Genomic DNA, 21,865 nt, shown 5'->3' on the forward strand with positions numbered 1-21,865 from the left:
ATACTAGCAATATTAAAGCACATTCAAGCTACCAGTGTTGCATAAATCAAGGACAAGACTCAGCACAGCCTAGGATTTGTAGGCATTTACACTGGCAGTTCCTTCACTTCTTGTTAGCATTTACTAAGACTGTGGAAAAAGACCCAATGCAGATACTACTTTACTCTTCAAGGACATAGCCTGCCTGCTCAGCAGGCATCTTCAACAAGCAGAACACTGATGCTTTTTTTCATAGCTGCTCTCATTAGGATATTGAAATAAAGCAGTACTTTGAAGTCCACAACTGGGTGGTACATGCCCATCCTTTTGTCCTTCCCAGACAGACTCTGCAGGTCAAAAACCCAGCCCACGGCGCCCTTACTAATCTTTATTTCTGAGCTCTCCATCACAATGCAGTGCACTCACGTTCTTTCTGAAGGTCAGCTTAAGTGCCTGGCACTGAAATCCATTTGGGGGGGTGGGGGGGGGGGTGGGGGAAACAACAACCCAAAAAAACAAACAGCAACAGCTAACAACTTCCCCGCAGCTAAGAACAAAACACTATAGAAGAACTTATTCTGACACTTACAGCTATACTAGTCATGTTACATTTAAAGTTTGATCCATCTATACAGCAACACTTGGCACAGCCTTTTTAACAGAGTTAATTTATACTTTGAGCTCTTTAAAAATACTTAAGAAAATAATGTAACTCTAGATTAAGCACTCATACAAGTAGTGGGACAACCAGCTACTATAAACCAGCTTGTGAACACAGTATGTTCCCATATTTGAAAAAGATACAACTTCAGAGACAGTCGGTGTTTATGTAGGAGAATTTCAAGGCTACATAGTATCTGCCACATTCGGCAAGCCATCTCTGTAAAATTCTACCAACAGTTAGGTCTTCAAGAAGGTAACTCACAACATGCTCCTAGAAAAGGCATCAGATCCACAGTATGCCAAGCAAAGACCAATTCAGATACAGCAGGTAGGAGTGATGATAGACAGACAAAGCCTATTTACCTACCTTTTTAAAAATGCAAATACACAATTTACATATTTAACATTAAAGATAATTTTTCAAGTACTCTCATAAAGTAGATGTGACAAGTTGCACATTTGAGGATGTGCCTTTTCAAAAGCTGAAATAATTGATAGTTTCTTTGATTAAAATAAAGTATCATACAAGTCACCATCACTAGTTTCTGTACAATATCCATCTGATCATTTACAGTATCCTTCTGACAATTTACAAAAATTATCAGAGGGAGAACACTCTCCTATGAGGAAAGGCTGCAACAGTTGGGGTTGTTCAGCCTGGAGAAGAGAAGGCTCCAGGGAGACCTTATTGCGGCCTTCAGTACTTAAAGGGGGCCTATAGGAAAGATGGGGACAGACTTTTTAACAGGGCCTGTTGCGATAAGGGGTAATGGTTTTAAACTAAAAGAGGGTAGATCCAGACTAGATACAAGGAAGAAATTTTTTACAGTGAGGGTGGTGAAACAATGGAACAGGTTAACCAGAGATGCCGTAGATGCCCCATCCGTGGAAACATTCAAGGTCAGGTTGGACGGGGCTCTGCTTGTTGCAGGGGGGTTCAACTAGATGACCTTTAAAGGTCCCTTCCAACCCAAGCCATTCTATGATTCTATGATTTTTATTTTGAGCTTTTTAAAGGGGCCTGAAACTCAGCACTACAACAGTTTCCTTCTAGCAACTGTTTTATATAGAATAACATGCTTCTAGTTAACACAGCAGATGTTCTACATCATCAGTTCTCTTCGCAAACACCTGTATTCTATGGAATTCATCTTTTCTTTTCACCACCTTCCTTCTACCAAATACACAAATGACAAGAGCAGGAACTCCTCAGCAGAATCTCCATGAAGACATTTAACTAGTTTGCACAACACCACAGGATCACGAGCCAGCTCCAGCAGCTCTCACACCATCTGCATTCTTAACACCTTACCTCTGCCATATTCACCACCTTCCCTTGACTGCTTAGCTAGGGACAATTCTCTCTGCGCAACAACCCGTGTGGCACAACCGTGTATCATTCCAGCACTTGAGTCAAATCGCTCTAAACCCTTCCTTCTCACCATATCCCATGACTCATCTTCAGGTGGAGAACTAAATGGAGTTTATTATGCAGTCTTTTATTCCTCTATTACTCTATAAATAGTCTAAGAATATCTGTTTACTGTATCTACATTTAAGCTCTGCCATCTTCTTTACCTTATTCTATCACATGAAAGTCTGCTCCTTGGCCACATGATGATGTACTTGAGCGGTGCTAGCATAATTTCTGTAAAAGGAAGACATTTCAGAGGACAGTAACCGCACTCCAACACAGCCATGTTACATAGGAGTATTTTAGAAGTGATTGAAGTTCATTCTTCTTTACATGATCACAACTTTAGCTAAAATACAGCAGGAAGGAGTGGGGGGGGGGGGGGGGGGGGGGAAAGTCCAAATAAAAATCAAAAGATGAGATGATTACTATCACATCTGTGCCTTTTAAATAGAGGGCTTCCAAACAGCACACATGCTTATAACACTGCCCAGGGAAGCAGCACAAATCCGCCAAGGTTACTGCAGAAGCTTGAGCAATGAACTTCACCACTCTTCAGTTTGGGATGGAATTTAAATGTTCACTTTGAAGCAGCCATTTGCTCTAATTGTTAGATTTTGAAGAGGGGGAGAGCGAGAGACATTTGAAGTAGTTCCCTTTCACTCTTATTTACAATTCCCTCTTGTGACTTGATAAGAGAGAGATTTCAACACACTTCATGCTACAGTATTTGCATTTTTGCTGCAGAGGCCCTATTTCCAAAGTGGTACCAACCTAATTTTATCAACAATACCTCTGCCAAAAAAAAAAAAAAAGGGGGGGGGGCACAAATAATTCATTACCACACTGTGTCACTGCAGAAAAGACAAGCTCAAATTCAAACATACTAGCAGCAATATTCTATTCCCTTTGTTCTCACCCAGACAAATGATGTAGTTAGTATATGGTGTAAACGAGATTCTACTTCAAAACAAAGGACCAGGAAATGAAATTTCTCACAGCAGCTTTCTGTTCTAAATCATTACATTCTGTTTTCATTTGCACCTCCTCTGTCAGAAGAAAACATGATGTTGAGAACATATATCCCTCTGAAGAGATTCTTCACACACAAGGATTTACAGTTCAACAAAACAATCATCTTACTGGGTAACCTTTAGACATGGGTTAACAGTAACTAATGCCCACTTCCATCCAAAGCTTTCTGAGCTCCATGTCTGCAATGAGTGCTCCCATCCCTTGATTTAGGCCATACATGCTATTGTCACTCTTGGGACTTGGTGTATTGTCCCTTTTAACTCACCAAGTACACTTCTATTCAAGTGTAAGCAGCAGGGTCAGCAACTGTTCTAACACATTAAAAAAAAAAAAAAAGATAAAGACAAGAGAGAATAAACTCTTTCCTGAATACAGTAGTAGTGCCCTAGTGCTAGGCCACCAAGAAACAGAGTTGCACCCTTAGGCTTCCAGCTATAAGGAGCACTATAGAAGACCCATTCTGCCAACCTTACAGATACAGACCCACCAGTCAGTATTTATTCAGGAGCACAAGGAGGCAGAGAACTTCCACTGCCTCTCATGCACGATGGTACATATTTAGGCCACACTGGAGAAAATAAACTGAAAACAATAATAAGCAGAAAAGCTAAGTTAAACACTGTTAGACAAGAACACATGTATTAACTAGCTCATGACCTCATTTACAACTTGTTGATTCAGCTAGATGAAAACCTCTCACTGTGCAATGCTCATTGTTACAGTAAGCAGCAGCTCACAGATTGCCTTTCAGCAATCTATCTCTATTTGTGTACCACCAAGGTGTTTCCCAGCCTCTCTCACCCCATATTACCTCTTTGCCAACTCAGGTCTCTGAGTTTTATTGACATGCTGCATACAATGGAGGCTTCTGCAGCACGATCAAAGTTGCAACCCATCCTCTTTATGAAACATTTTTTAGTGTTCATTTGCATGATTACAGATCCCTTGTGTCCACTTCACATTATTACTCAAAGTTTCCTGCAGGTTTAGCCTAAAAATGAGAACTTTGCACATGAAAGAGTTCATAGCATTTCTTAATAAAACCACATCATCTCTTGGATACTGCTTCTGCACAGGCTTGCCAAGGAAAAACTGTCCCCAAAAGAAAAGCAGCTGTCTACACTGGATACTACAAAGTGAGGAATTCAAATCTTTTGAGTGTCAGAAAGTAACGGTACAATTGCTTGGATTCTACCAGGAAATTAATTTGGGGGACCCTAACTTTGCACTCCCCCGTATCCTCTGAGGGTGAAGGGCTCATCTTACAATGACTTGCAAAGCAACTTGCTGTGAAGCAGCAAGTCGTGAGCCACAGAATACCATCGAAACTCCTGTCTCTCCTGACAGAGCGTGGGATCAGTGCACTACTGAGTTAGCCATTTCATTTCAGCCTAACCCTTGACTGTCCTCATTCCGGTTTATTCGGAAGACTATCTGGCCACAACATACAAGTACCAATAACACAGAACAGGCTTCGGAAAGACTGTATTTGATGGGGCAGAAGTAGTGTAACAACAATTGGCACCTTTATTTTCAGTGTGTCTAATTCTCAGGATACCCAGTCCCCAGACTGGTTACACACCAGTTTGCACAGAGACTTAATTTAAACTGTCTATGTCTAAAGCATCTGTCTCAAGGGTGGATGATTTTTAGAAGATCCGCTTTAGAGTTCACAGTACTTAAAGGCATGATACTGAGGTTACAAGGAGGATTCTGTGGCCTGTTCACTGGAGGCTAGCTCAAGCCCAGAAGGAACCCTAACAGCCACTTATTTTTAAGTCACATAAAAGGAGAGACAAAAAGCTCTTGTACATCCTCAATTTATATTAAGCATCCTTTGAAGGGTAATTCAGCCAAATGGGGTCTTCTGAATTGACTGGGACAGCTACGCTATCCTTCCGTGAGCGAGACTAGTTCTTCATCTGCTCTGTTACAAAAGGCAATGTCATACAGAACATCTGCCATCACGCAGAATGACCTCTCCTGCATCAGAGGTGGCTCCAGCACACGGCTCGTACAAAATTCACTCCACTGAAATCAACCTAGAAGCCAAGCCATTCAGAGAGCACTTAATGCCAAAGTCCTTATCCATCTCAAGCAACCACAGAGGCACCAGTACTAGCATGGCAAAGAGCAGCCTTCATCTAGCCTGTCTCATCACTGCTGAGTACCTGTTCAAGGCAGCATAAGTATAATGTGCTTTAAGACGTATTGCATTTTTGGGGAGTGATGTTTTTGCATGGTAATGCCAAAGCACACCTCTTCCTCACTGTCCTGCTCAGCCAGAGCTTCCCAAACAAATGTTACTCACTCCAAGAAGTTTTGTACTTTGAGCTAACGTGGTAAATATTTTGCCCTTCAGAAAATATGCTGAAAAATCAGTTCTAAACTGAGAAAGCACACATTTAAACATACTTACACACAAGAAATTAGCATTTACCCAGTCACGGCACAGTGCAACTATAAACAGAGATCAGAAATCCTGCTATCAACATCTGCACATCTCAGTGAAAATAATGCCAACAAAACAATCTACTCATTACTGGGGTGCTGCCACCAGTTTCAACAGCTGTTTCTTAAATTTTTAAATGCATAACAGATTGGGCACTTTAAGTTTAAATAATCCAAGAACCGAGTTTCTCAGACATTTGCAGTACTGTTTGAACAAGTAAAATGGACTTTTGATTCTAGTTCTGCCGTATGATTCAGAGGCTGTTTCTATAATACAGCATACATAATGATCAGAATTCTGGGACTAATTACAATCACAGAGAACCTGAAGAGTACTGGAAAAGAACACAGAAGTGGAACTGTAAAAATATAAAGTCACAATGTATACTAAATTATGAACGCAAATTGCTATGTTGTCAGTAGCAGTCTCATGCTACTCAGAGTCAAGCAAACCTCAAAATTTTAAGCATCTCCTTTCAAGCAAACTGCTGTTGGCTTTTTTTTTTTTTTTTTTTTAATAAAGTGATTCAGGTTGCTAAAAAGAGATACGGGCTTTATAAAGAAAAGTTACCTGAAAGTATCCATATGTTGAGAAAGCTGCTTACTAATAGCCTATGACACTATGGAAGCAGTATAGGAATCAGCAGTCTCTAGAGTTGGAAAGAGAAAAAAGGGGTATGCTACATTTTGAGCATGGAATACTCTCTACCCTCTTCTCTGTCTACCAATGGCAGCATACGCTGCATTTTATCCAAGAAGATAATATGAAGACATAGGAAGTAGTATATTTTTTTTTTTTTTTTTTTACACAAAATAATGACCAAGTCATAAAATTGCATTTGGTTAAAAATAGCTACAGTTTAAAATAGTAACATTCAGAAAATAGTTACTACTTGGGTAGTAACCCATTTATCTAAAATGCTGTTGGCAGGAGGGAGACAGAAGACATGGGACAGCAAACCCAGAGGTGCTGAATCTGAGCAGCACTTCGTCTTTGTATGCATTAAGTGTATTTACACGTTTAGTCATGCATCCTCTTCTCACAATTTTGGAAAATTTGTTTCTGGAACAAACCAACTCCTTCTTTCTTCTCAGATTGAAGCATCACATGGTACTTTTTACTGTGTTTGTATCAGAGTACTGTATCTTTTCTCTTAAGAGAAAAAACACCACAAAAAAGCCATCAGAATAAAAAGATCTTCTAATTAATGCACAAGAGCTTAAAGAAGAGAGAGCAGACCAAAGCAGAAAGCAATCAGCAAACACAGGATGGCAGCAAGTACAGAAAGTGTCTCCTCCCTCAAGCCTCCTTTTTAAAGGCAGCATTCATAACAAGTAGTTCACAGCTGGCAAGTGATGTGACCAAGCGATTAAGGTAATAACTGCACAGTTCAAGAAACTGTGATTATGAACAGGGTTGTGAAAGATGACACACCATTGACCTATTCCAAGTATTTAAAGTTTCCTTACATTTTTTCCCAAGAATTTATTTATCTTGTAATGACAAAGAATACAGTTTAAGATAGAAAACTGTTCTTATTTTTATTCTTAGGTAAGAAAACTCTATGTATTTAGTGAAATTCTGTGCCTCTATCGTGACAGTGACTTAAATTCCAAGTCTGACTGATTACAGGTTAAGCTCATGACTCTCCTCTTCCCATCTAGCTCAGAATATTTACCAGTTAGCATAAATAGCATCACTTTGCCCTTCACAGGAGGAAATTACGTGGTTTCAACTGTTTCCACCTTCTTCAAAAGTCTGAAAAAAGAAGTGACTGTCTTCTCAGAGCTTCTCTACAGTACAGAAAAAAACACTGAAGTCTGGCAGTCGCAGAGTGCGCTAGTCTACCCTACATAGACGTTTGAGTTAGAAAGCCATTGGAGCTAGCACAGATCTTTCCTGAAGGAGAGGCTACTTTAAATTTATACAAAACAATTTTATTGAAATCTTAATGAAGCCACATTATACCTCTAACAGTTGTGGACCAAAAAGTTGGTTTGCTTTCTAAGCTTCTTTCCCCCCACGTCCTTTTATCTGGTAACAGACAGCGTATCAACTGTCAGAATTATATCTGGTAATACAGCATACTGCACACAAATTTATCACATGCTACACTTCAGCCAGACTGCCTGGATGGGTTATAAAAAAAACCCCAAAACCCTACATAGGATGACTTGGAGTATTTGGGAAAGAGTCCTGGAACAGTACTGCTTATTGACAGGATACTCCTAAACATGCCAGGAAGAACTACAGAATGCACTTTCATTCACAGGTCACATTTGCAAATAAGGCCTATAATTCAGGATTTTTCAATACTCATGAAAGAAAAAAATATATACAAGCATATATATATATTATTGTATTTAAAAAGATGGCATGAAAGAGCCAAATTATAGAACCAAACCTTCCACGTGACTCCTTTCAAAGGACAAAAGAATTTTTACTGTTTTCAATATAATTTCTCATTGAATATCACTAGTACATGCACGTGAATTTAGGTTACGACCCCACTTTATCTGATTCTCCTCTGTTTTTACAGATATCCATTAGCTATGGGAAACTAAAAAAAAATTAAGTATACAGGTCAACTCCTTTTAATCCCAAGAATCTTTGGTAATTTTAAATTGTGTTCAATTAATTATCTGGCCAACATCCTGTAAGATGTACCAACAGTACTTCCAGAAAGATACTGGGTGTGATGAATCAAGTTTTAAGCTTGAGGAGATCATGTGACCATCAAGGATGAATTTACACACACAAAACAAGAAGTTTTCAGCCAGAAACATTCCCGAATTGTTGCTTAACTAAGTTCGACATTTGTCTTTTTAAGCACACTTGACAAACCTAGAAAAGTTTTTCTAAAGTGAAAAACGGTTTTAATGGTGATTCTAGAAGATAATTCATACACAGGAAAACAGTATCATGAAATAAAGCAACATAACACAAACTTTATACACAAGAGCTAAAGTGCACATTGAAGACTACTGCAGGCCGTTCACAGGCCTTTTATGCCTGCCAAAACAGTAATCACAGTGTCATTTGACAGATAAAGTTCATAAACACAATTACTTTGCAACTTTTCCTATATGAAATTAATCTGTTTACATTCAACAATTCTAACCAGAAATTTATCTCTGCTGTTTGCATTGCTTTTATGCATATTTAGTTACATTTCATGCAGCTGAACTTGCGGTTGAGTAGTTATCAGGACTGAATATTTTCCTTCACTAAAGCAGATAAGGCTGTTTCATGAAAAGATATGAAAGGGAAAAGCTGTACCAAAGGACAAATTGCATCCTAGTGGTTTTTATTACATTCCCAGTACTGCTAACTGGAGCATGAATCACACTGTAATATACATCACTTCCCTTGATCAGAAACAATTGGCTTTTCAAACTTTCAGTCAAATGGATGGAAGAAAGAGTGCACTTAAACAGAAAGATATTCCTGGAAACCCCCAGTTCTGAGCAAATTTCCCACTTTGGATCCTTAGTTCCAGGAAAAGGTTCACTATATCAAGATTGGTAGAGTTTATTAAGTTTTATGGCTCTCTAATCAAATTGTTCCTTGAGCACCTGCTTGATATAGATGAACCCAATTTCCTAAGCTGCTAGAAGCACTTCTGTGATACAGTATCTTACACTGCCTGTATAAGAAATTCAGCGATTGTTTGATATTGCAAAGCTGCCACAGCATTTGCTGACACTGTGTTTCCTAACTGCAAATATGAACATTGGATTTTTTTCCCCTAAATAAAACACATTAGCATGTTGAAACATATCCATGGTTGTTGTTTAAATTACACACTGGCAGTTAATTTCCCCCAACATATCTTGAAAGAAGCTTCACTTCCCAAACCGGTGGAAAAGTACTTTGTTTTTCTAACAAATCCAATTCATGTATTTTGATACATCATTTTAATTAATGTTATACTGTAAATTGATGCAATTAAATCTATATAAAATCTTGTGAAGGCATGCAAATTGATTTAGCCCAGCCTCACACTGACACAGCTTAAAAAACCCAACAACCAAGGAATTGAAACAAATCAACTTTATTTGAAAAGTACTAGCAAAGTTTTGCCACCGAAAACTGTCTGACAATCTTTTAAAAGCAGCAACTTGTTTGATGATTTAGAAGCCCTTCTTGATCAGCAACTAGCAGTTGGAGCAGTAAAAGTACAGACACTCTATTGTAAAAGAAAAAAGTAAAAGAACTGCTGAGTGTGCACCAGCACAAAAGGACCGCTTGTATGAGGAGCAAAGTCAGAATCCACTGGTTTAGTACTAAAATAGCATCCAGGGGAGAAATACTTTGGTAACAATACCTCCCCTCTCTGCAGCACTTTTTGTTGGTGTATCTCAATGTACTTAAGCGAGGAAAAGGTTATCAAATGACTATAAAGAGGGGCTGTGTCACAGCTGGAAATTACCCGCTGACATCTTTATAGCCTACTGCACAACTTTTAGTTCTGTATTAGAAATGGATCTGATAAACTAATTCCTAAAAGGTACTTGTGTGCATACAAGGGCATGAGAAAGCCAGCTGTAGTTACGTGCCACCACGGTCTTGCATCACATTCACTAGCAACAAACAAGTACTCTCTCCCACAAACATATGAAAAGAAACAAATAAAGCCACATGTGTTTTTAATGGAAGTGAATAATTTCCAAGCAACAGACATTTAATAGATTAAAAAAGAAAAGTCACATGCCAACACTTCTGCAGTCAGGATTAAAAACCTGGACATGCTACTTCAAAAACCCACAGTCCTCTAACTACTTAACTAAAGGGTGTTTCCTTTAGCTGACTATAGTACATCTTTATCCTCCAAAGCCATCTACAAGGAAGAAACACTGCAGGGTGGGAAACTTATATGCTAGCCATTTCTGTCCAAGCTAGGCAGTAGTCATGCAGATTGTCATTGGCTATCAACCTCAACAGCCTGGATCCAATCCCTAATTAACCCCGTGTGCAGTCACTAGATGAATCACATACCCACCTGGCAAGCAGGTCCCAGAACATCAATCCTTTCATCTCCTAAAAACAGACATCTAGCATTCCAGAGCTAGACTTGCAGGCCAAGGTTCAAACCTCAGCTCCCTAAGCTGTGTTAGTAATTTTGTCCACTTATCTGCAACACAAGGACTTGTTACCTGCTCTAATCCGCTCACAGCATATATATGGTTCCTAAGGTTGTAAACTGAAGAGCAATACCCATGCAGCAATGAAAGGTAACCTTCTGGTGCTGTGGTCACAGTCCAAACTAGGCAATCTTTTCCCTGGTCTCTTGTTTAATGCCAATGATATAAGTTACAATACTTCTCGACTGCGCAGCACTTCACAGCAGCTTTCTCACCAGTCAGACACAGCCCAAAGTCACTGTGCTATTCTTTCAGGGCACCAATCATGTTTCCAGACACCAGGTTTACTCTGTTTACTGAACTTTGTTATTCAGCCTTGATATGTAGAAGACCCTAGACAGGATTTCTTTACTGATAACATAAATGGTCCCTTAAACAGAAGCATAATGAATATATTATCGTGCTATTTGTTGTAATCAACATATTATCATGCTATTACCAAATTCTTAAAATTCTTGTAGTAAGCAAAATGGTATTTACTACAGTAGCATTTTGTCTTGAATACACGTACACTTACCCACATAATGCATATTAAGAGCCAAGTACTTGTACTGGAAGAGAGGGTTGTTGTGCAGGCTACTTCTTTGGATCTGCTGGAAGAATGAGCTGACATCCCATCTGTACAAGACATCCAACAGCATGATACTTGGGACCCTTAGGGCCACATTTAATACTGCCTCCAACTTCTCCTTTGCAGCCATTCTCTCCCCTTTCTGTGAATTGGCAGCAGACTGTAAATAGCACAAGACAGAGAAGAGTAATCAGATCAATCTCACTGTACAAACAGCTATTAGGCTTTGTGATCATATGAATGGGGCTTCCTGTGTGGCCACAAATGACTGAATGAATCAACTGAGTTAAATTCAAATCCAGACAGGACAGCTTCTATTTTTGCTATATAAAGGTCAATTTGCTAGCAATTTTTCCACAGTGATACTGTAAAATGGGGAAAGGGGGGGAGGGTTAATGACATAAAAATGGTCAAAGGGTGTGCGCTGAGTAAACCTTCATTCTTACTTGCACTAATTTAGCATCCAAGACCCCAGCCACAAGACCCCGATGAACTACGTACTACATAAACATTAACACTATAAGCTTTAGAAAGCAAATACCCAATAAGCTTTAGAAAGCAAACACCAACAAAATTCAGACATTACCTCTGCTTAGCTTAACACTATTTCTATGCCTCTCAAATGAAATAATCACCAACTAAAAGAGTTCTTAAAACATTTTAGATTCACTTCCTCAATGCAAATTGAAATAAATAATTTTCCAATATCTAAGCTTTTAAAAATATCATTTATGGCATTCATTAACCTCTGCGAATTTATATATTTATGGAATCTGAGGGCTGTGTGTTTCGAAGATTAGGAGCAATAATGCAACTGTTCTCCTCATTTTAATGTAATTCACCACAAGGAATCATACAAACAAAAGACCATAGCCTCAGTCCAGAATACTAGAAGGTAATTTAATTTTGGAGCTTGCGATCAGAGAAGATGGATGATGTAAGACAATGAAGGGTGCTCTTTTTTTTGTTTTTAAACAGGAAAAAGTGCTGGTCCACAACAGCATCTCAAAAGAGAGCTAGTCACCAGCAGGACCATTTTAATAGAGCAAAAGGATCAGTTTCCACATCCTGTCAGAGCACTGCCTTCAGCTGAGACTGACAGTTGCTCCTAAATTAAATGTGCTGTTTTTACCACATGCCACCTGCCCACCCTAGGAACAGCATTCACCCCACGCTGTATTTGTGAGCCACCAATTGTATATCCTGTATTAGAGAAGTGCAGTTGAAGTATTCAAGGCCAAGGTGGGGATGATCCAGCAAGGTTTTATCCACAAGCAGCCATTCAAACAAGCAAAACCAATCACCTGCAGCACAATCAGTCCCCCGATGAGGTCAGATTTAAGAAAAGGCTCCCACTCCCAATTATTGGGGGGACAACTGGAAAGAACTGCACCCTGACCAAACAAACATAAATATCTGCACTTGGAACTGCACTTTTTAAATAAAGTTTTACAAGACTTTATTCATATTGTCCTTGTGTAAGTTTTAAAAGTTTTTGCAGTTGTGCAAGTTTTATACTACCGAGTACAGCATGAAATGAATCCATGCTAATATACAGAAACCGAAAAAATCTTCCTTCTTGTATGGGGACACACACACAATCCTCATGTGAAGTTTTGTTTGCGTTGCTATGGCCAAGATGCTATCATAAACCGTTCATGTGCACACCTAAAGCCACGCTGACACTTGTCAAGGCACGATGACATAAAATTAATTCCGCTCAGGAAGTCAGGACAGATCAAAACCAAGGTTTGGCTCAGTAAACCACAGGTTACAGGGCTGCTGCTTGTCATTGTCTAGCCCACAGTCTAACTTTTCAAGTTACGTAAACGCAGGCACCTTTTACAGAGCTCTTGCAACAACTCTGCAAACACCAAAGACAGCACATCCTTCCCCTTGCACAGGAAGCACCTCCCCGCTACGTCGGGCACCCCACACAACACCAGCACGTCACTATGCTTCCCAAAATGAGTTAAAAGGTCAGCCAGACAACTACAAACATTTAGAATGAACAACCAAAACCATTACCCAAGCAGCTACTACAGAATACTAGCATTCAACATTTAGTGTGAATAAAAGATGGAATTTAAACCTATGGTAACATACAAACAGAAGTTGGGAGCTACACAGATTGTATACAAAGAGTTTCACCAAGCTGCATGCTGAAATACAAACCTATGCTCAGCACACAGCTTAAATAATTTGTATCAAAACATTTTAAATGTCCTGGAATTCCCAAACATCTTTGGTTTTGCCAAGTTCACAAAATTAATTAAAACTTTGAAATTAAGCTGCCTCCTGGTTTTTTGCTAGGTTACTTTTCCAAGTAGATCAGGGCTGAGGGGCGGGCGGGAACTGACTTACAGGTTTTCACTCTGTCATAAAAATACCCATGTAAAGTGACAACAAGCACCTCATTTCAAATGACATTTCTCATAACTGTCAAACCTTTTTGAGTCATCAACAACAACCAAACATATAGGACAAGAAGGTAATTTTCACTTGAGCTTTCACTTCCCGTAATTACTCTAAATGCAGAATTCCATGGACTTCTAATACTGAACGTTAATTGAGGTTCAGCACATCCAAATTAAGCTGAAAAATTTTGCCTCCCAAATTCATACATGCGTACTTGACGACATAAGAGAACTGAAAAGTACATCATTTAAATTACCTAAGAAAACAATCTAAATTTCAAACCCCTGTCAAAATAAAAGCAAAACAAACTCTGAAAACCACATTATGTCGCAATGGATAGGTTATGAGAAGCAGCCACTGCAACTCTGCAGCACATTCTGTCACTGACTGACAAAGCATCCAATACTAATAAGAAACCCTTTAAAATTAACTCCACTAGAAATGCGGATGTGTTAAATAAAGCCTCAGTTGTAATTGCTGCCAAGTTCTAACAGAACGTAATACAGGCAAGCAAAGTCCATTGCTCTAAGCTCATTATATTGTAAAGAGCTCTCACAATACATTATTTTGATTGGTGTAAAAACAAACAAAAACCAAAAAACCACCACATTAAACCTCTAAAACCTTTAGATAAGTGATGATGACAGGAGCTGCTGGATGCTCAGACATTAGAAAAAAATAGGTTGCTGTTGTACATAGCCAAAAAATTGACTTAAGAACAGGACTCAGAAGCCATTAATTTGTGTTTCAAAAACTTTTTCCCATTATTTCAAACATCTCCCTGTTCCAAATCAGGGTAAGAAAAAGAACGGTCTTAGGAAGAACTTCAGACTTCTCAGGATAAGAAAAAGAATGGCCTTAGGAAGAACTTCAGACTTCACATCCTAAGCACATGCAAGCACAGTTGTGCTATTTGACAAAAAACACCTTTTAAAAATTTCCTATCATAACTGATTAATGTTCATGGAAACGTTTTTGTTTTCTAACACCACAGTACTTTTCAAAAATCCCTCCCTCACCTGACATACCCATTTTGTCAAAAGCATATTCCTGGCTAGCTTTAAAGAAAAAAGTAGAATTAGCAAAACAATTTAAAAAACAACAACCAAAAAAAGACGATCACAAGTCTGTCCCAACTCATTCCATTAGCAGAACAGATTAGCAGTAAACTCAAAAAAACCCCTCAAAGATAACATAAAATCATCACATAAAATTTTACCATTTCAACTGAAGCTGTGAATTATGCCACTTAAACCAGTGTAACTGTTGTTTACGCACCAACTTAAATATAAATCTATCACATCACAGGCAGGAAATACTCACTGATAAAGCAGTACAAGAGGCTGCACAAAATCTGCATCCATTTATCTAAGCAGGTGCAAAATTACCTTAAGAGGGTAGGCTTTCTAAATTCAGAAAAGCATTAATTATAAAGTTACTTAATGGTTACAGAAATACACTGGAAAATCTGCAAATTTAAGAGCTATTCTAATACTACTGCCACCAAAAATCACCATAGAAAGATACAGTAATTCCAGTTGGGATCAGAACTTCAAAACCAGACTTGATCCTGCAACATTCAGCTTAACATCTGTGAACAAGATGCTCATTCTCCTACAGGATTACAATCTAAAACACTTGGAAAGATTGACTAGAAACCAAAAGAGACAATTTCAACTTCTGTTCCTCACATCTATGACATTCTAGTTACTTTGGATATGTCCATTAAGAAGCAAACTTTGATCTGTAGCCTAGTTTCCACTTCAAATTATTTTTCAGCGATATTCTGAAACTAAAAACATCACCAGGAAAAGCTTTTATTTTCCTATAGGGTAAGCTTTGCTAGGTAGATCTTGAAGAGTGGAAAAAAGAAAAAAAAAAAAGGTCATAAAAATGAAACACAATATACAACTCCTATCTGTAACTACAGAAAAGTTCAGTGTCACAGTTCAAAAACTAAAATTAGACCCATTACCTTGGTTGCATTCACATGCTCCACAGAACCCCTCCTTCTATATGCCTGTTCTGTTCTTGGGAGCAAAAAGAAAGGAATTTGAAGTACAGAAGAATCCCATTCTTCAGAGACTTAGATCTTTGTACCATCAGATTGGGAGAGAGAAAACAAAGAGAAGAAAAGGGAAGGAACAGGACGAAAAGGTTTATCAGATATGCACTTAAAAAAGAATTTCCCTGTGTGACTCTGTGGGGGGGGGGGGGCGGGGAAGACAACCTAGAACTCTGGAGAGTATGTGAGTCACGGATCCATCAAATCAGCTCTTTCCCATGCAGTCAGCAGCAAGGAAAGCAAAAGATGTCTTGCTCCCATACAATTTAAATTGGCTAACAAGGACAGCACTCAAAAATTTCTGCTGAGAAGGCCAGATACAGTGAGCATACGAAATGTACTCATAAAGCAGTGAAACACTGCAGACGTGTACAGTAACACTGTCATTAGGATCCGGTCAGCATTTCCAATAATAATCGGGTTTTGTAGTTCAGTAATTTCAAGTAATAACCGGAGACTATTTAGCCTTCAATTTAAAGGTTTAGGGAGAGTCGGTCAGCAGACAGACTACTTGATCTTGCCATGCAAGAAGTTCGCAAGAATAAACAAATTAATTTTTTCCCCTCCTTTTTTATAGAATATGGATTGCTATAGAGCTGCTGCAGTGGTATGACTGAAGAACTGTTATTTCTACCTAGAAAACAAATTAATTCCTAAATTCCTACTCACCCAAGACTCATTCAGTTGTGAACAGAGACACAGCTAAGGTTAATCATTCCAAACAAATACATAACGTACTTTGCGAAAACCAACTTTTACTGCAAAACAAATTATGTCAACCTCCTATCTGTTCATAGGGACATAAGTGAACATGTTAAAGGCTTATTAAAAATGGACAAAACCAACTAGAGACAGTTAATGGTACAGAAGAAAAAAAAAAATCTACATTTCCAAGTTTCATTAATTCTAGCAAGTTTTATATGAAGGAGAAGAAAATCAATTCAGAAAATGAGGATACATATCACAGAGCTGTGAAGTTAAAGTTTTCTTTAAAGATTTATTTCTGGAGTACATTGATACACTATGAGCAGTTCCAGTACACTCTCAATTATATAGCAAGTGTATTATTTATAGGCAGCCGGTAAAACATCTCGTGTCTTTGATTTTTCATAATGAGCAGGTAAGACCAGGGAACCGAACTCAGGGACTAACATGTGTTAACAAAGGTTAACAAATCCACCAGGTATGCAGCAAAATCTTTCCGTGGATTCCTATAGGATCAGCACTCTGCCTGCATATATCAGTCCAAATCCAGTCACACTAAGAGAGGCTGCTTGTTTCTTAGCTCACTAATTTGCTGAGTTCAGTTAGGCACCTGAAAGACAGGAATCTAATTCATTAAAATAAAAATATAACTAATAATATCTTTAAGTAAAATCTTCAGGAAAAAAAAGTCTAGATTGAATCAAACTGAACTGCTCTGAGGTCCCTTTTAACTCTAGAATGTCTTGCCAGTCCAAGGTTTGGTTTATTAACTAGTTATTCAGCATTTTTTTTTTGCTGTCACAGCCATGTTTGCAAGCCTACACCTACAAGCCTGCCTAACCACATTTGTATCAGCACATTCTGAGAAAATCTGGGCAGCAATCCCAAAGCGCCTCTGCAGAGGATAGAATACCCAGAGGATCCGCACACAGAGCATTAATGACAGCCCAAGATGATGCAGTCTGTGACAACCCACCTCAGAGAGCTGGATCACAGGAGACCAGCCACGCAAGTAAAGCTGGCGTACCCCATCAACCTCAAAAAAAAAAACCTGCAACCCAAATGTCTTACCAGGATAAAATATATTTCATCCTCCACAGTTGCTTGTTTAGTTTTTAGCCATTTCAGCATAGACACAGCCTATGTTTAGAGCCTGCAATGCCAAGAACTAGTTACCTGACTTGTCAGAAGTCAAAATACAAGATAAGACTTTCAAGATATCTCTAGGTCAGTATTGATAAAGTTTCCGTTCCTGCTGCTGCCTTAGCTATTTGAGTGCTGTAAATGAAGGCAGCTTAGCTTCCTGCAGTACCAGACTCATGCAACAGAAAGATCAAACAAATGGTGAAAGCACTCAGAAAAGTCCCTTTTAAAACATGTTCAAACTCAAGACAAGCAACCAAAAAAATTTTCCAGAAAAACTCCATGAGATGAAGTACCCACTTTGGAATGTTCCTTTCAAGTATGCAACTAATTACAAAGCAGCAGGGCTTCTCTAAAATGAAAGGAAACGTTATAAAAGTAAAGGCAGGGAAACTGGCACACAATGTCTTAAACATATTGAAGGCACTAGACACGGACATGCACTTAAAAAGCAAAACTACAGTGAACTGTCCACTTTATAACCACATCAAACATTGCCAGGTGTATTTGGAGCTAAAAATGGACTCAGAGAGTAAATCACCACACAAATATAAAGAGTTCCAGAGGACTGCACGAGAAACTATCCGCATGTCCGTGTGAAGAGGAGGAAACCAACTCTAGTTTAAGCAAACAGCTTAGAGAGTGTTTTTGAGAGTGCAACACGGAAGGCTAAGCAGGCTTATACTATTTTCCACAACACACCCATTGGTTCACAGCTTATTGGCATGATGTGCCTTTCTGCAGCTGCACCATGGACTCCAGCTGCTGAACCGGAGTGATACTAATCTCTTTCCATCATCTCCAAAGGAAGGAATTCCCTGGTACTTCTTCCAACACACGGTACTCAGTTCCTTATCTCCATCAGAATTAGGTGGCTTTAACATCAGTAGTTCCACCTATGACTGATATAAACAAGGTGAATCCTGTGTTACGGACAAGCAGCAGCTTTATGTTGCTCTCTAAGATTTTTGACTATCCTTCCACATAATGGTGGTCACCAAGACAACTATTTCCTAATACTAATGAGTTTAGAAATGAATAAAATTAAATCCTTTCATGACATTATGGCTCTAAAAGCAGCAGCTGATTACCGTAGTTATTAAAACTAACTAGAAACAAAAAGATACAGTTTCTCATGCACAGGCAGCTCGTTATTTAAGGTAACTGCCAAAAATAAGTCAAGGTTGCAGATAAACCAAAGTTACAGGGTGCAATAGCTTAACAGTTGTCATCCTAAAAATATTTTTTTCAATGTTTAAATCTATCTTCACTAACCTATGAACAAAGTGATCAAAGAGAGTAATTAAAAATTTCCTTCTTCCCCTCCCAAGCTTGATCTCTGGGGGTGCATGACACACACAAAAACCTGCTAATACAAATATAACTAAAAGTATCCAAGTCCCAAGCCCACAAAACGAGTTAACAGAAGGTCTTCTACTAAAAATTGCAGAAGAAACGAATACAGCAACACCTATAGACTTGGGGGGGGGGGGGGGGGAAGTACTTTGAATGACATCACAGATGGCTAATTTATGAGTCAAACACATTACAGAAATCTCCTTTTTCACTGGTAAAAGGCTTTTTTTTTTTGCCTGTAATGTCCACTATTCTCCCTTGTTTACTGATATTTACGTGCATTAAACAAAAAAACCCACCTTTTTTCCACTTTATTCTCCCAATCACATTATTTATGCACCAGCCCCCACACACAAACCCCCAAAAAGGTAGTGCAACCGAGAGATAAGAATCCCTCTAAGTGGCCATCTGTCACAAGTGTGGTTAGTACACAGAAGAAAACTGAAAACTCTCATCATAAACATTATTTCAAAAGACCACAGAAGGTCTCAAAAAAACCGACTAACATGACATAAGGAGGAAAGAGAGAAAAAAAAGCCCTGCGGAGAGACTGCTCCTTACATAAGCATTGCCACATGCTTTAGGGCCCGTCTCCAGGAGGGAGCAACCGGGCCTCCCCTCTTCCCACCTGAATCCAGGCTCCCGACACAGCTCTGTGCCTCACCCGCACAGGCGAGCGGCGCCTGGCCGCCAGAAAAAGGGCTAGGGACTGTTTACAGCCGGTGCGGAAGCCAGCAGGTAAAGCCAGACCCCAGGGAGCGAGGGGAGCACCGCAACCTGCGGAGCGAAGCCAGCACCTCGCTCACGACTGCAGCACGGGGCAGCTCGTCCGCCGGGCCCGAGTCAGGCCGCACGGCCGGGCCGAGCGCACGCACGCGTGCATGCAGGCGTGCGAACCCCGCGGCCCCCCCCGCCCCCCTCCACGCACACTCCCCAGCCGGCGACTTATTTCCTGCCCGCCGCCGGCCAGGCGAAACTCTGGCATTCACCCCCGCCGCCGCCGGCAGCGCCTCGCATCCTCGCCCCGGCCCCGCGCGGCCCCGCCGCCTCCCAACTCCAGTAACCCCCTGCACGGCTCGCTGCGCGCCCGCGCGGGCGGCGGGAGGGGAGCGGCGGGAGGAGGGGAGCGCTGCGCACCGGAAGCTCGGGGAAGCCCCGCCAGGCGAACGCGCCGACACGCGTGCAAGCGGCGGGGTGCGGGGAGCGGAGCCCCGGGCTGTGGGCACCCGCCGGCGGGGGCGGCGCGCGCCCCCGCCGCTTGCGCGCGCGGGAGGGGCGGGCGGGGGGGGAGCCTCGGCCCCCGCGACGCCCTGAGGGGCGGGGGAGGGGCACGCGCGTGGCTGAGGCGGCGGCGGGGGGGGGGGGGGAAATCACCTGGGCCGGCGGGGTCGGGGTCGTCGTCGCCGCCTCTTCCTCCTCTGGCTCCTGCTCGCCAGTGGCGCGGCGCGGCTCCGCGCCTCACAGCGGCGGCGGCGGCGGCGGTTCGGTGCCCGGCGGCGGCAGAGCGGCTCCTGGAGGCAGCATGGCCGCGCCGCGCCGCCTCAGGGCGCCGACGCGCCGCGGCCCCACAGACGGGTGGCCATGGCCCCGCTGCCCGCGCGCGCCGCCCCGCCCCGCTCCGCGCATGCGCCCGCCCCGCCCCTCCCGCAGCACCGCCCCGCGCGCCCGCCCGCGCCGGAGCGGCGCCGCGCAGCGCGTGAGGCGGGCAGTGCGCGCGCGCGGAGCGGCTCTTCTGTGTCCCGTCCCCCCCCCCCCCCGCCGCTGCAGACGTGGCCGGCGGGGAGAGGGGAGAAGGCGCTGCTTGAAAGCAGGGGTTTGGGTGGAAAGCGCCGCGTTGGGCGTAGGAATTGGGCTGGGGAGGCTGCGCGCCGTGGAGAGGGCTCCCGGGGGGCCGGCGGGGCCCTGTCCCGGGGGCCGGGGCTGCCCGGCGCCAGCAGCCCGCTCGCCGCGCTGTTGCCCCCCCCCCACACCCCGCAAAAGGCAGAGGTTTGGGTTTAAATTCCAGCGGGAGCCCAGGGGGTTAGCTCTGGTTTGGTTTCGGGTCCTGCCGGGACGCGAAGGACTCGCCAGGGCTGCTGCACGTCTGAAAGATGACTCGGAAGAGTCAGCCACCAAAATTTGAGATGGTGTCTGGGCAGATGTTTGAAAAGGCAGCTCAGCCATTTTAATAATATTCTGCACTGGCTTTGTGGAAGACAAAATGCTGCGTTAATTTAAAATATTAAAGTTGACTTGTGTTTTTCCAGTGGAGTACTGCAGAATCTAGAGTCATCTTTGTTGTGAGAAAAAAACAGAAAAATGCTGGACTTCTTGTTCCTCTGTGTTGTCATTTTTCAGCTGGAGACCTGTGCTGGGGCAGCTCCCTCAGCACAGGCCCCTGGGCAGGAGCTCGTGCTTCGCAGTCTGCGCTCACAGCCCTTGCGTGAAAAGTCTCGCTAATATTTACTCATTCTGTAAGGGTTGCACGGCCAGGCCCTCGTACACGCTCTTAAGTGCAAGGGGAAAAAAACCGTGACCCAAGAGAAGTAATGTTTTTTACCTTAACGTTTGAAAAATTACAAAGCTGCATTGTCTGGCACATGAAAAAAACTTTGCTGCAGTGAGGAATGAGGGAATACACTGGACTGGAAAATCCTGTCGTTCACAAGGGTTGGGCTGGCCAACTTAATAATTGCTTTTTTCCTTCCATCTCTAATGAGGACTGAAGCATTCACAGACATAGGTATTAATGCGTAGCCTCAACATAATGTCTTTATGAAGCAGAGATATTAAAATAAGGGGTTTGGGTGTCTGTCCACATTCTGCTTTGCAAAATTTCCCTTGTCTGAGTACCCGAAAGTTTTCAGAACACCAGAAGAAAAAGGTAGTTTGAACATGTCAGTGTCAACTTTTATCAAAACAGTGGTAGGGCTCTGCCCTG

The 21,865-nt window shown here is 41.6% G+C and overlaps 1 protein-coding gene across 4 annotated transcripts in view; it reads right to left on the minus strand.

The window, feature by feature from the left end:
• RNF145 (ring finger protein 145) overlaps nt 1-20,355 on the minus strand; it is a 47,785-nt gene extending 27,430 nt beyond the window's left edge. For 3 of the 4 annotated variants that reach the window (XM_075714942.1, XM_075714943.1, XM_075714941.1), the window contains exon 1: nt 11,205-11,415. In XM_075714942.1, coding sequence (XP_075571057.1) covers nt 11,205-11,388 — 184 coding nt within the window. In that variant the 5' untranslated portion in view covers nt 11,389-11,415. Of the gene's footprint in view, nt 1-11,204; nt 11,419-20,319 lie in introns of those variants that run through there. The other variant, XM_075714944.1, reaches the window with a different exon arrangement.
• Between the last annotated feature and the right edge of the window lie 1,510 nt (nt 20,356-21,865).

This window comes from Pelecanus crispus, chromosome 8 (genome assembly GCF_030463565.1).
Source record: "Pelecanus crispus isolate bPelCri1 chromosome 8, bPelCri1.pri, whole genome shotgun sequence".
NCBI lineage: Eukaryota > Metazoa > Chordata > Aves > Pelecaniformes > Pelecanidae > Pelecanus > Pelecanus crispus.